General features: G+C 37.4%; 1 protein-coding gene across 1 annotated transcript in view; it reads left to right on the top strand.

Annotated features, from left to right (window-relative positions):
• LOC115877960 (protein 5NUC-like) overlaps nucleotides 1–16,127 on the top strand; it is a 60,160-nt gene that overhangs the window by 25,035 nt on the left and 18,998 nt on the right. The window contains exon 2 of the mRNA XM_030894312.1: nucleotides 3,290–3,541. Within this exon, the coding sequence (XP_030750172.1) occupies nucleotides 3,358–3,541 (184 nt within the window). The 5' untranslated portion in view covers nucleotides 3,290–3,357. The remainder of the gene's footprint in view (nucleotides 1–3,289; nucleotides 3,542–16,127) is intronic.

Below are 16,127 nucleotides of genomic sequence, written 5' to 3' on the forward strand. Positions count from 1 at the left end.
TGCCAAGACCAAACTTATGGTAATAGGACGCCAGCCTACAATCAACACCGCATTGACCGTGGATGGAAATATTATAGAGCGAGTTCCACGATTTAAATATCTGGGTGCCATGATCAATAAACGATGGGACTGCGATGAGGAAGTTAATCTTAGAACGAATTATGCAAAGTCAACATTTTTTAAACTTAAAAACTTCCTATTAGCATGCAGTCTCCCGCTAACACTTAGACTACGGGTAGTAAAATGCTACATATGGCCTATCTTACTATACGGCGCAGAAACCTGGTCTCTCAAGGCTAGAACCCTAAACCGCATCGAGGCTTGAGAAATGTGGACTCTCCGGAGACTCTTACGTGTGCCATGGACCGCACATGCCACCAACGAAGAAGTTTTAAGAATTGCAGGCTATGAACGAGAAATGCTTAGCATAGTTAAAGAAAGGAAAGTCTCATACCTCGGCCATATCCTTAGAGGAGACAAATATTACATTCCTAAGCTGATTCTACAAGGAAAAATAGAGGGACGGCGAGGCCCAGGAAGAAAACAACATTCCTGGCTAAGAAACATAAGGGATTGGTGTAACATCAGCGACGCAGCCACCATATTTCGAAGAGCCGAAAACGGCAGTCTACACATTGTATGAAGAGTACAGACAATCGCCAACGTGCGGCTAAGCACAAGGCACAGGAAGAAGAAACAAACTCTCCCACGTAGGACGAAGTGATATTTAGTTATTTTTAGATTGGGGAATCGCCGATAAATAATTTAAAAAAATGCATTAATTATATCAATCTAAAGCTTATTTTATTTAATTCTATTTTCCTTATCAGAAGTATCTGTTTTTTTTCTCTGCTATGTAAATTTACATTTGAAATTATGAATATTTTACGACCCTTAACGGGCCCCCCAGACCACCGGACTCAAGGCCCGGGCCTTATGGTAAAATAGGCACTGATCACTGCGGCCTTAAAGATCTATTGTGCCCCCCTTCCTTGAGTCATCATACAGTCTATAACCCATCATACCCCTGTTATAGAGGGGACAGGGTATTTTCCATCCTCCTCTGACAACGGTTCTTCTTCCGAGAGTACACACCTTTCCACGGTTGGAGTTTGGCCCTCCGTGCCGCCCTTCACAGTCGAGGAGCTTGCCTCCGGCTGAGGAACCCGTGAGGTGGAGGCTGGAGGATCTGTCTCCATTTTCTCCACCTCGTTAACTTGGTCTCTCCTTAGACCTGATACCAGTGTTGTTCCGTATGTATAATAGAGGATATGTCCCTCTTTTTCTATTGCCTCCTTGGATTTTAGGTCAATTCCTATTGTGAGGACCTGACCATGACCCTCCTCCCTCGAGTTGATGGCTCGCCAACTCGATGTCCTTACATTGAAGTTTTGACCGTTCTGAGGTGGTGTTTTTCCCCTTGCTCCTCGGCAGAAAGACCGTGATTGCCGCCCCTTTAGGGATGTTTTCTCTCTTCACTTCAACTAGTTTCGGCCCCTGCCAATTTTTAAGCTTAGGTGCGATTTCCACCAACCAATTCGCCGATTCTTGAGATACACAATCTATGAGGATCATGCTCACCCGAAAGTGTATCCCCGCAAAACGCAGCGGACCCACATTTTGTAGATCGTTGTGTTGTGATCTGATCGCCACTACTTCGTCCAGTATAGCCTCTTCTAGAGAGGTTTGCTGGTCGGTGGTCAGAGGAAATCTCGGTGGTCTCTGGGAAATCCTTTGCCACCACCGCCATTTTCACTTGTCCAGCAATAGCGGCAAAGCTAGTCATACGTCCCTGCTTGCCTCCCGGTGTTGGACGTCTTTCCATCCTGGCTTTTTTCTCTCCCTACCGGAGAAGAGGTGAGAGGTTCTCGCTCCCTCTCTTGCCCATTGATGGAGATGAGTCAGGTTGTTTCTTGGTTTCTTTACCCTCCCCTTTTCGGAGGAGTGTTTTCGCTTTTGCTTCCTCTGAAGCAAGTCCTTCGTGGAGCAGTCGGAGGTATCTCCGTGCTTCTGCTCCGCTAAGATCTACTCTCAGAGGATCGTCTAGCCTGCCTGGTTGACCCAGGCCGGGTAGACGAAACGGTAGCTTGTGCCGCTTATTGGGTCTAGAGGTAGGCTCCCGACCCTTGCTGGAGAAGGTGGTAGCTTGTGTGCCACTTGTGGAGGATGATCCCAAGCAAGTGTCAGCCGCTCCTCTTGTAATTTCCTTTGGATTTGGTCCCTTGGAACTTTCATTCTTCCAGTGTCGCTAGGGAGCTTCCCCACAGCTTCACCGGTGGTGTTTTTAGTACTAGATCTCATAGCGTTCCCACGATTCGCTAGGGATAGTCGGTCCACGTCTATAGAACCCCGCATGTAGAGGTAAAGGGTAAATACAATGGGGTGCCCCCTGATGCCTCAAGGTTGAGGCCAGTAATGGCTAGTCCTCTATCTAGCCACGCATCCCTTTGACCTGGTCCCGCCATCGTAGGGTTTAGGTTTTTGGTGAGGTTGTCTCCTCTTGGTCCAGGCGGTTAAGCCAAGACCCCCCCTCACACCCTCTACCCGCGAAACATGATCACAGTCAGTAGAGGGTGCCCGATATGACGGACAGGGGTAGCCCGTCCGGCATCGTTATATGTCTTGGTGCAATTCCCTGACCACGACACTACAGCCAGGGACAAGACGATGAGTGAGATGCTTGTTAGACCAAGCCAAGCGCTAGGGTGATTCCTCCCAGCACCTGACCAGGAGCTTCCCCACCAACGACAAGGTCTTGCATCTCCTATGAGAATGTATTGTTATGCTAAGCGTTTTAACATTTCACTTTCACAAATATTAAGAAAAAGCACGGAAAGCGTGAAAACTACCCCCACCCCTACATCAATTTTAGTATAAATATTTTCCAACTCAACCGATGACATTTTTTGTTTCTTGTAAAAAATGCCACATCGCATAGTTTTTGAGAAAAAAGATTTGAACAAGTGAAGAAACGATTTGGTGTGTCTAAGTTTTGCCATTTGGCTTTAGCATTTGACATCCATAGAAAAAAAAATACACAAAAAGGGTGAAATCTCCCCCCACCCCTTCATATATTCTAGTAGAAATATGTTCCTTCAACGTCAACTTTTTTTTTGTAAAATGGTACTTCCATTTTTTGAATTGAAACAAAACGTTGACCTTAAAACTGAAACTAAAGGGTTTTTTTGATTGTCATATGGTCATAAAAAATCAAACTTTTTCAAAAATTAATTTTATCTTAGATAACGTAACGATATTGATTTGAAAAATATTCTTTTTTTTCCACTAGACTAAACGGACCTAAATCAGATGTACCCCATTAGGAATTAAAACACTCAATAATCGGGAGAGAACAAAATGTGGCTAAAAAGTATAATTTTGGCACTATTGACGTTTAAATGCTTGGCGTCACCTTTCGATTGGTTCAGTCCCAAAGATTTAAGTTTGATCATTCTGCATAATAATGATATGCACGGAAGATTTGAGCAGACATCCAGAAATGGAGGAACGTGTCAAACACACAAGGCACACCAATGTGTGGGTAAGTACGAGTATTTTTAAAGTATACAGTGTAGCATTATTTATAATACCAAACCAATATCAAATATTTAAATGGGATGGCTGAATACAATCTTAATAAAATAACAATAAAATTGGTATAATTGCAATACTAAATTAAGTTTTAAGGATAAAGGTTGATAGAATGTAGAATGAGTAATAGGGGGGCCAAATTCCTTGAGCCATCGCACAGTCTATAACCAAAGAATATTATAGTTTTAAAGAACGCTCGTGTGGAAGCTTTAGCGATTTGTCACACGTTGGAGCCTTTGAACATAATCGAAGCCTGAAAATGCAAATATTTTAAATTTTGAGGACTACGCGCGGCGATATTTCTTACGGTGTTGCCAAAATATATTTTATTTCTCGATATTTAAAGAAATATGTATTGATTATATATTTCGTATTCCTTAGTACATGAGGCATCCTAAGGAAGGTTATAAAAAAGTAGCTATGAAAATAAAATTTTAGATTTTTAATTTTTAGCCGACCATACCAATAAGTATGGTAGGCTATTAAGATCGGCAAAAAAAAGTTTTTTAATTTCACTCAAAATGAGTTATTTGGGTCATAAATGACCTAAATACAAAATATTTTCATGGTGTCTGTCTGTCTGTCCGTCTGTCCGCCTGTAACACGATAACTCAAAAACCGCTAAACCGATTTTAACCAAATTTGACTCAAAAATACTGTATGGCACCCGAGAATCTGGCCCGTGACCCTTCGAGGTGACAAAAAATTTGTACGTTTACCGGGTGCAGCGGAAGTGCTATTTTATCAGTCAGAACGCTGGCCGTATACGAGAGATCAACTAACTATAATTAACTTATATTTAACTTATTAACTTATAATTAACTTATTCTTTAAACTGTGATATTATTCTTTCTCAAACTACGGGTCAAAAACCTGGCCATAGCATTGTAGGTATTTTTTTAAATTTTAGACCTATATTTCTAAAATAACCGTCATAGAAATCTTAAATTACACTTTATTTACAGAAAATTTGTTTTTCTTTATTTATTGCTATTTATAGATGTTCACGCAGAACACACATGTAATTAAAAAATGAATTAGTATTTAATATCAGTATCCCAGAATCATGAAATTATATGTGAAAATGTAGTTATCATTTTATCACGCCATGCATGTGTTTCTTCCAGTAGATATTTACAGAAAACGCTGTCGAGTAGAGATGAGCCAAATTGCGATTGTAATTTATAAATCGCAGTGACTGTAACCTGCGATTGCGATTTTAATAGTTTATCTACAACCGTTTAGTTATAACGTTTTTACATCACTATTTTTTTAGTATTTCAGTTACGTTATGAGATTCATAACATAACTAGTGATGTTATGAATCTATAACACAACTAGTTTTTATAATAATGAAAAACAACTACGAACATCTAAAGATATTAACTATTCCGGCAATAATGAATCGGTGGCACGTACTGCGGCAACCGGCAACTTCTACATCTGAAGGGAGACTTTCGGAATCGCTCATCGTAATTTTTAAAATTATTTTTCTGGGCAAAATGTGCTCGCGTTTACTTGACAGGGCAATCTGACTTTTCAGAAAAAAATGTGACAAATGTCATAGAAAGGTGTTAAAGGTGGGCGATTAATAAACGAAAATTAAAACAGCATTTTCTTATTTTTCGGTTGTAGATAAAACGTGGTACATTACACGTGCGTTTAAACATGATTACAACACTCGTGTGATTAGAACGACTCGGTCTACGACTTCGTCGTTCTAAAGATGCCATTACACGGCGTGTGGAGCGCCGATCCACGCTCCAGGCGCGTGGAGCGCCGCGCCAAGACGCGTCAAGGCGCGCCTCACAGTGCGGCAGATGGTAATTCTAGCGGGACAAAACCTCAGGAGCGATGTTTGGGACTTAAAATCTAATAACGTAGCAAATAGCAAATGGTTTAATATATGTATAGCATCCATATGGGTTAAATTTATTTATTTATTAACAACTTAATTTATTAATAAATAAATAAACACAAGATAATACAACTATTATATTATTCGTACGTGATACACAAAAACCGTACTGTAAACTATTGCTAAATAAATAAAATTATGATATCAGGTAAATACTTATATTTATTTTAGCAGTTATTTTTTAATTACTTTGTGATCTTGTGACACCCTGTATATTTTATTTTAATTTTTTTTATTTAAAAATAAATAAAATAGTTATTTTAATTTTAATTTTAACACTCTGTAATTGTAAATTCATATATAGTAAGTATCTAAGACAATTTTTAAAACTTTTATTAGAACTAGTAATAATCAGTTAGTTTTTATTAAAAATTATGAGAAAGTAAAAAAGGCTTTTGCATATAGTCATGCTTTACTTAACTACAACATCATTTGGATGTTTTTGTCTTGAGAAAAATTGCCGAACTGACTACTGGTGTCATTCCTTATTCATTTCTATTCCTACCTCAGTGTCTTTCGATAGAGTTTCAAATAAGGTTTCAACGATTACAGCAGCATCCCTACTCCCACTAGCCATTAAGCTCATAATACTTGCAAAGCGTAATTCTTATTTTCAATGTTCTTCAATTACCCTTTAATGAGTCTTTGTTTCGTTATTATACTAGCCAATTGAAATAAAACTTTTGGGCGTCCACCTGTTAAGCTTGAACTCTAAAAAAACAAGGGAAATGATCGCAGATGGGTCTTAACACCTTCCTTTTCTTCGTTACTAAGAGAGTTGGGATCTAAAAATTGCATCTCGATATCCCACAAAACGGTCAAGAGATGATGTTGGTTTTTTCAAAAAGAAACGCCTTTTTTTCCTTGAGAGCTTCAAAAAATTCTTGGCAGCTGAATCGGTGCGAGACTCCTAAATTTTTTTTTCAACAATTTGGCAACACCGGTAAAAATAAATATGGGCATTGAAATTGAAACTACAAACATTCTAGCATCAAAATTGCTTAATACTTTTGGGTAACTATTGGTAACTCAAAAGATCTACATCATTCAACATATCGACTTTTGAAAAAAAATGGAAGTTTGATATCTGCAGAACAAAGACACGAAGAATTTTAACGAATAATATACGTACAGTATAAAAGTACATACCTTTGGCAATCTCCAACATAATTTGGTTTTGGAATAGAATGTATATAAGCACTTATAAATATTTTGTTTCGTATGATATTTTTATATCAGTTGGAATGAACACTATTTATTCTTATCAGTACACATTTTTTGGCTTATTTTTACAAACAAAACGGTTTTGTCCCGCTAGACTTATCAGCCACCACAGTGTGCGCCGATGGGACGACCGATCGGCAGGCAGAATACAAAAAATGCATTATATAACTTTTTAACATATATTATCGGTTTAAATTGGGTTTAAATAAAATCGAATAATTTATTTCCCAACTTTATTTTCAGTGCAGTTTATTAGATAACAGGGTGGAAAGCAAAATCATCTGGTTAAATTAAATTAAATAAGATAATAATACTTTTTTAAACTAGGTGTATTTATGTTCAAAAGTTAAATAATTATTTTTTTACCTTAATTATGAAAATAATTAGAGTATATTGTATTTTCAGAAAGCCCATAACAAGGCAAAAAAAATAAAAAAATAATACACTGGGTGTCATTTACAAATAGAAGTCAGATTTCGAAAATGAGAGTTACGAGCGAAACTAGTTAACGTCACTGGATTCTATGTAAAAAACTCAACGAGACTAAGTTTTCACCTTTTCGATAAGTTAACCAATATACGATGGGATCGAAAAATGCAACATTTTAAAATTCGCCCTGTATTTTAGGAACTAATAAGACTAGGACAACTCTTGTAGCATCTTTGGTTTCATAAAAAAGTAGCATAGTGATGTGAAAACCGCATCTTTAGAAGTATAAATGCAATAAACAGTATTCAAAAATACAGTAATTATTACTCATATATACATAAGTCACCTCAGCAAAATTTATCTAGTGTTCTTACCATTTATATAACATTTAAAATAAATAATAATAATTATTTTAAGCAATAACATGGTAGAGTATATTGGGTATACCCTGTATTTTCAGTAATTTTCCACCTAATTAATATAATATTTATAGATTTCTTTAAGCGAATATCAAATTATGCATTTTCGCATCAAATGGAGATATTTAAATAAATTATGTAACAATTTAAATTTAACTAAATTCAAAAAATTACTGGCAAAAATTGTTCGCGGCGCGTTTGCTTTGGAGTGTGCAGTTTACCGCCAGTCGACGTGTAACTGCTCATATATACATATGCTCATATACCAAGCCCGTGGCGCGAAAATCACACGGAGCGTGGAGCGACAGTTGACGGTCTAGGCGCGGCGCTCCACGCGCCGTGTAATGGCACCTTAATCGTTTACACTCGTTGTAATCATGTTCATAAATACACTTGTACTGTAAATAACTATTATATAAACTCACCGGTAAAAAAGCCGGCCACTAAAAACTAGACCAATTTCAAAGTTGGATATCTCGCGAACCACTCATTAGATTTTGATGATTTTTCTTTTAAATTGTAAATTAATTCCTTTTTAACGGATGCTACGTCAGAAATTTTTATTCCGAATTTATTTTGGGCATATACAGGGCACAACAATAAGACGAAGTTTTTTGCCCGAACTTTGTAACACCCTGTAGGGTGCAGCAGCGGTAGTAGCTATTGCTAAATCAAATCACATTGTAGCCTCAACTTTTGTGAGCATTTTGTTTTTCTAATCACCATTGTGAGGCTCCCCCGTTTTTGAGAAAGCTCACGGACGCCGAGTTGCCTTGGTTCGGTTCCTCGGGCGCCACCCCCAACGTTTAATGTGTTTGAGAGACCACTAGTGACAATACGGGTAGCTTTTATACAGTGGAGATACCAGGGAGTGATGAGATGAAAAGAAAATAAAACACACAATTAACTATAACGTAACACTAGGTTTTAATTTAACTAATTAATTATGTACAGAAGTAATCAAGGAAGGTTCACGTCCTCGAATCGTAACAATAGTGAAATAAAATGTATATTTAGAGACCCGTAAAGTAAAATTTACAATAACAACCGTGTACCTCTAGAGTTTTGATCGATTATTCCCGATACGTAACTCTCTGACTGATTCTATCACGCGAATTCAAAACGCGTTCCCAAAGTGACATTCTATTAAACACGACGACGCGAGTTCCTGATCGGCGTCGGATTTAGCGGCGTCCTAATGAACACAGACACGTAGGTACCGGAGCAACACACTCTACCACGACGCGACTCTCTAAACGGCGACGACGTCGTTACAGGCGTCCCGATGATCACAGCTAAATATTTATCGGAACGGCGTCCGTTTTGACAGCGAAACACGGACCTCGGATCGGCGTCGGAGTTAAAAGCGTCCCGTGTCACACTCACGCGAGTCCTGGATCGATCGCGAAGTTAGCGGTGTCCTGTGGGATACACAAACGTGAGCCCTGGATCGATCGCGAAGTTAACAGCGTCCCGTGGGATACACAAACGCGAGCCCTGGATCGATCGCGAAGTTAACGGCGTCCCGTGGGATACACACATGCGAGTCCCGGAGTGACGTAGACGTTAGCGACGCCTCGGCGAGTTGTACGTCGTTCGGATAAGCGCAGCCCGCACACACACCGCCCGGTCAGGACAACCTCGGGATTTCGGCGAGATCCCGTCCAGCGTCACTGATGCAGGATGCCGTCCGGACGACACACCTAGAGAAATACGGGAGCTACAAAACCAGCCTCGGGATTTGGGCGAGATCTAGCTCTATGAATTTTCGCGACCCGTGCGTTTACTGAACTACCTTAACCGTTAGCTGTCTCACTCTCTCCCTTTTAACAAAATAAATCGTTCCTCGCGTCCACGTGATCCGATCAAATATCCCCCAGCCTCCGTAGAGGTTCATAGTTGAATCTACCTGATCGCATCTAAGTTTTGCTATGTCTTTGCGTTCGCGCGATTCGTTCAAATAGCCTCCAGCCTCCGTAGAGGTTCATAGTTGCGCCTATCTGAGCGAATATAAATATCTCTGTCTCCCTTATTCCTGTAACGCGTTAAGGCAGTAAAGTAAACGTCATTAACAATAAAAAGAATACGACCTACTCTCGATCACTTTGGCGGTGGGTGCTTACCTTGTACAGTGCGGCGACAATCGGCGCCTGGCAGCAGGTCACTTGGCAGGGCACTCCGGACTCGAACCTCACTGTTTCGCGTGCGACCACAAACTAACTACCTGGAGCTGCTGCAGCCAAGGTACTCGACTGATGCTCCCCTCCACTCGGCCTGCACTAGGAGAAAAGGGCGAGCGGCGCAAACGGTTCGGTTTTTCGCATTAAGGATGATTCACGGTACACCGTGACGGGCCGGAGCCGTGCGACGGTGAAGGCACGGCCAAACATTGTCAAATGTTATTTATACTTATACATTCATGCTAAGCCGAGCACGGCCCGAGCTTCGCCGGAACGCGTCCGTGCCCCGTCCAAGAAATGTCGGTGTACATTTTTCCCCGGATCCGCTACGTTCCGGCCCCGTTGCGGCAAACATAAATGAGCCGCCGCGGCTAAATACTTCGTTCGTCTACGGGCCTATAGCGACTGTTTTCTAGCAGTGTTGCCACACCCAACTTTTAGCGCGTACCACATTATAAACTAAAAATGTACCACTTTGGTACAATTTTTTAAAGCACAACAAAATACATCTGCAAATGACTTTAACCGGTTTGGTCGTTTTGTTATGTAGAAATTTCTTCATAAATTTCTACATAAAAAAACTTCCTGGAGAAAGACACAAATCGAGACGAAAAACATGAAATAGAAATTCAGAAAACCCAATTATAAGTATGTATAGGTTGAAGAAATGTAAGTAATTCTAATACTACACACGATACTTGGAAAACTTAAATTTTATTAAAAAAAACGCAAATATAGAAGCATGTTAGAAACAGCAAATTTTTAAGTTTTTTTTCTTCGGGTTATTTAATATAGGCAACCCTATATACATTACAACGTTTATAATACGTCGTTAATTAATGCGGATTGTCTCCGAATGGTATCGGTAAGCGCGTTTAATGCAATATCAACAACGACGATAATTATTAAATATCTATTCATTTTCGGTGCGCGTGGGAAATAATTATTGTACCGAATCATCCTGGATTTGAAAATGTAGTACCACTGTACCAAATAGAATTAAAAGTATCAAATTTGGTACAAATGTACCACTGCGGCAACACTGTTTTCTAGAATATAATTATAAGATTGATTGACTTACCTGGTAAGGAAGATCAATCTTGATTATTCGAGCATCGTAGTCCTTCTATGATAGCTTTTGGTAGGTATCACTTTTCCTATCCCGTGCACAAAGTGGTTCGAAAGAATGTGTAATGTAAACAAACATCCTCAGCTTCGGCCCTGGAGGCGACCCCTCGATCCTTAATTAGTTCATTTGTGACGGAGTAAATCGCACTGAATCGGGTAATGTTTGGGGTATGGGAGGGCTCTATCATAGAAGGACTACGATGCTCGAATAATCAAGATTGATCTTCCTTACCAGGTAAGTCAATCAATCTTATAATTATTCTTCGCATCTCCGTCCTTCTATGATAGCTTTTGGTAGATGTTCATAGAAACTTTATTCGGTGCGACATTGGTAAGAAAGCTAGGTAATATCTAATAATATTTTATTATAAAAATATTATCTATAATTAATTCAACCTAAATAAAATATTTGCATATATTATGTTTACCCTATGTTTTAACCTAAACAAAATGGATGCCTATATTAATCGTAACGATATAGTAGTAAAACAATTATTACCAAAAAAAAAACAAAATAATTATTTAAATTAAATGATTACGAGTAAACCTTAAAATAAAAGGAAACATACACACAATAAGTCTAATCTTGTTTAGTTTCTTAGTATTTACATAATTTCTTAATTGTCTATTCTCTGAATAATACAATTAGCAAAATATGTAGGGTTGGTTGCCAAGGGTGAATTATAAAAGTTATTAAATACTTTAGATCTTTCTGTCCAGCCTGCCGTTTTTTTAATTAAATCTATGTTTAGTCCTGACCTATAAGCTGCTGACGTGGTGGCATGACGGACGCTATGACCCTTAAATATGCTAGTATCAATACCGCTTCTTTGTAAAATTTCTTTTACCCAGCGAGATATGCTTTGGGTCGATGCTGCATGAAAGGGTCGCTGGTATGTAATTAACAGTGAATTTGTAGAGTTACGATATAACTTAGTCTTATCTAAATAATACATTAATGTAGATGCAACACATAGTCCTGGTTTATCTCTAAAGTATGGAAAAACTAAAACCGGTTGTTTCCTTTTAACACCTGATGTCTTTAGTCTATCAGGAATTCTGATCTCGATCCGGTCTTCCTGCTTAATTATGTTAGATACAGAAATTTTTGAAATGGTCTGAACTCTGTGGCCCGAAGTAAATAGCAATAGAGTAGCGAGCTTCAATGTCAAGTTCTTTAATGTAAGAGTTTCGTTCGGAAAAAGGCTATTAATATAAGTTAATACTGGATAGGTGTCCCATGTTGACTCATATCTGGGTGCTGCCGGACGTCTGTTGTATAAACCTTTAAAAAACCTCTTAGTACTAACTCATCCTCCGGTGGGTAAATAAAAACTAATGAAAATGCCGATCTATAGCAATTAAGAGAGGAATAAGATAAACCATTATTAAAAATGTCTGTTAAGAAGATCAGTAACGCATTTAAATTGTAACTAAAAGGGTTATGACCCCTATCCCAACAAAACTTCCACCATTTTTTATAACAATAAGAATATTGTTTTAAGGTCTTATCTGAAATTGACGATAAAAAAATTGGAATAGTTTCTTCTGGAAAAGATCTCAATTTTAACCATTCCCTGATAGCTTCCCTGCCACCAGGGAAATTTTGTTGAACAAGGGATGTTTTTCTCTGAAAGGAAAGAAAATAAGGTCATCACCTGGTAACAATATTATGGGTTCTTCTATAAGTAGACTGATATATAGTGGATACCATGGCTGTGTTGGCCAGTTTGGCACTACAACTATACCCATTGCTTTTTCATTATTAACTTTACTAAGTAACCTGTTAATTAGAGAAAACGGCGGGAAAGCATAAAAGTAATAATTTGCCCAGCTAAAAGTAAATGCATCTACTCGAAAGCTATCTGGATCTGGCCCCCATGAAACATATTTTTTGCATTTTGCATTTATTCTTGATGCAAAAAGATCAATTTCGGGACAACCATATATTTCTACAATTTTTTTGAAAACACTCTGGTTTAATTCAAATTCTACATTTGATTGATGTTTACGAGATAAAAAATCTGCTTTAATATTTTCTTTGGTATTTATATATGAGGCAAAAATAAATATGTTTCTGGACTCACACCAATCCCAGATGCTTCTAGCTATACTGTTTAGGCTTGAATGTCGGGTGCTGCCCATTCTGTTGATACATGCAATGGCTGTAACATTATCAATTCGCAATAGAATATGACAATTAGTTCTTAGTTTAGCAAAACGTTTTAATGCATAGAATGCAGCACACAGTTCAAGGTAATTAATATGGTATAAAATCTGGTTATTGTCCCAAAATCCCTGTGCCTCCTGGTCAACACACCAAGCCCCCCAACCTGTATTTGAAGCGTCAGAAAATATTTCTAGAGAGTATGGTGTCGGTTTTATTTGTTTCCCTGAATTATTTATATTATGTATCCACCAATCTATATCAAATAACAGGTTATTAGGAATAATCATATTCAAGTTATAATTATTTCTACTCTGGGCTAATGATTTTATTTTAACTATTTCAAACGATTTTAAATGAAGCCAACCATAAGTAAAAGTGGGTGAAATTGAAACTAATTTGCCTACTAGCGAAGCAAACGTTTTAATTCTGCAATTTGTTTTTTGTCTTAGTTTAATTAATTTGTTTTTAATATCCTCTGCCTTTTCTATTGGCAGGCCTAACGTCATAAGAACTGAATTGAAAGTAAACCCTAAAAATGTTATATTCTGTGTGGGAATTAAAATACTCTTTTCCAAGTTAAGAATAAAACCTAGGCTATATAAAAGTTCTATAGTATTTTTAGTAATTTCAGTGCAATCCGCAAAGGTTTTACCAAAAATTAAAATGTCATCTAAATAAATAACTAAGATATGCCCTCTCTCTCTTAATCTCTTTATTACCGGCTTTAGCAATTTAGTAAAAATAAATGGTGCTATATTTAAGCCAAAAGGCAAGCATGTAAATTCATAAATTTTCTTTTGAAAACAAAATCTTAAATATTTTCTATAGTTTTCATTAATGGATAATAGAAAATATGCATCTTTTAAATCGATTTTTGACATGAAACAATTATAAGTTATTAATTTCAAAGCGCTTCGATAATCTTCCATCTTAAAATGATGGTTAATAATAAATTTGTTTAATTTTTTTAAGTTAAGAATGAATCTATGCTCTCCATTGGGCTTTTTTATTAAAAAATATGAAGACAAAAACTGGGTCTTTTTATAAGAACACTCTACTATAGCTCCTTTTTCCACTAATTTTCTAATTTCCGCCTTATAAATGGGCAGTTTGAAATTCGAAATTTTTATATTTGGAATTCTACGCTGGATAGGTTTGCAACAAAAAGCTAATTTTATGCCTGATACCCAGTTACGAATCTGTATATTATCAGAAAGTTTAGACCATTGTTCTTGAAAAAGTTTTAGTCTGCCTGCATTTTTGGGTAATGTGTTTACCTCTATTTGCGAAATGATCTTGGTGGGTATCTGCCCCTCTCTGTTGGTTTCTTCTTGTACTGGCGTGTTTCTCCCTGATGTTGATTGGTAAGTCGGCCTCTCTGTTTCATTTGTCTCCTGTCTGGTTTCATTCTGGTTTTGTAAAGAGGGCGTTTGGAGTTTAAATTTTGGGCTCCAGATGGTCCAGCCCTTAAAGAGAAATGTGTCTTTTTGATTTCCTTGATCTCGTCTATTGTTTTTTTCATTTCTTTGTTGGCTTTTACTTTAGACAAAAATTCTGATCCAAACAAATAATCATCTAAAGATGATTTAATAGCCGCAGATCTACAATCCGGGCTTAAATGCGGATTAATTTCAAACTTTCGTTTAAATGAGATTGCTTGGTGGACATTCGTAAATAATTGTCCTCCCTCAACCAGCTTCTCTACAATATCATCGGTCAATATTAATACTTTGTCTGGTTCTTCCAATTTCTTTGTAATAATTGAATCCAAGATTGCTAGTCCCGCTCCCAGTTGCTCTTGTAGACCGCACAAATAATGATCATTTTTCAAGACATGTGTAGCCAAAATAGATTTTATTTCCACATTCAATTGTGGGGGACTGAGTGCCCTACAGTTTTCTGGCAACAAATGTTTAACTAAAAGTTCCTTCCTTCTGTCTGTCGTTAAGCCCTCTCGTAGATACGCAGTCCAACGCAACCCTAGTTCCTCATGAATGTTCGGACCATACGTATTTTGTTTTCCAGGATCCTCCCCAAGTATAGATAACACCTGTTGAATATGTACATGGTCTTCCGTTGTTGGATTATCAGCAATATCTGGATGAAGATGCTCTTGCTCCACATTAGAGGTTGATGGGGCCTCTAAAAACGGCGTTTCCTCTGACTCCTGATTGGTTTCGTCTAGATCTGAATCTAGATCTATATCTGAGTCAAGAAATAAAATTATCTAAGAATGCGGGAAAAACAACGAACATTTTGTATATCTTATCAAATATGAAATAGTGCTGTCAAAGCAACGAATATTTTCTATAATATAAAATACATAAAATCTACGACGGGAATACTAAGACATGAAATCTCCTGTATGAAATTTTTTTTAAATGGCCAGAATGACAGTCAAGACAACAAACATTCTCTATAATAATAAATCGAGATATGACAGGAAGCCATCAAAAAGTATATGGCCAGAATGCAGTCAAGACAACGAACATTCTATAATAAAATGGCCTTGTATAACAAGAATAATAGCAAATCAAAATTATTACAGAAATGTCATCAAGACAATGGCATTCTGTATAGATAATTTATATGGCCAGAATGCAGGCAAGACAACGAACATTCTATATAATAGCCCAGTATAACAACGATAATGTTAAATCAAATTATTACAGAAATGCCATCAAGACAATGGCATTTTGTATAGATAATTTATATGTCCAGAATGCAGTCAAGACAACGAACATTCTCTATAATAGCCCAGTATAACAAGGATAATAGTAAATCAAATTATTACAGAAATGCCATCAAGTCAATGGCATTCTGTATAAATAATCTATATGGCCAGAATGCAGTCAAAACAACGAACGTTCTCTATAATAGCCCAGTATAACAAGGATAATAGTAAATCAAATTATTACAGAAATGCCATCAAGGCAATGGCATTCTGTATAGATAATTTATATGACCAGAATGCAGTCAAGACAACGAACGTTCTCTATAATAGCCCAGTATAACAAGGATAATAGTAAATCAAATTATTACACAAATGCCATCAAGACAATGGCATT

This window comes from Sitophilus oryzae, unplaced genomic scaffold, assembly GCF_002938485.1.
Source record: "Sitophilus oryzae breed Bouriz unplaced genomic scaffold, Soryzae_2.0 scaffold_1499_pilon_pilon, whole genome shotgun sequence".
In the NCBI taxonomy this organism is placed as follows: Eukaryota; Metazoa; Arthropoda; class Insecta; order Coleoptera; family Curculionidae; genus Sitophilus; species Sitophilus oryzae.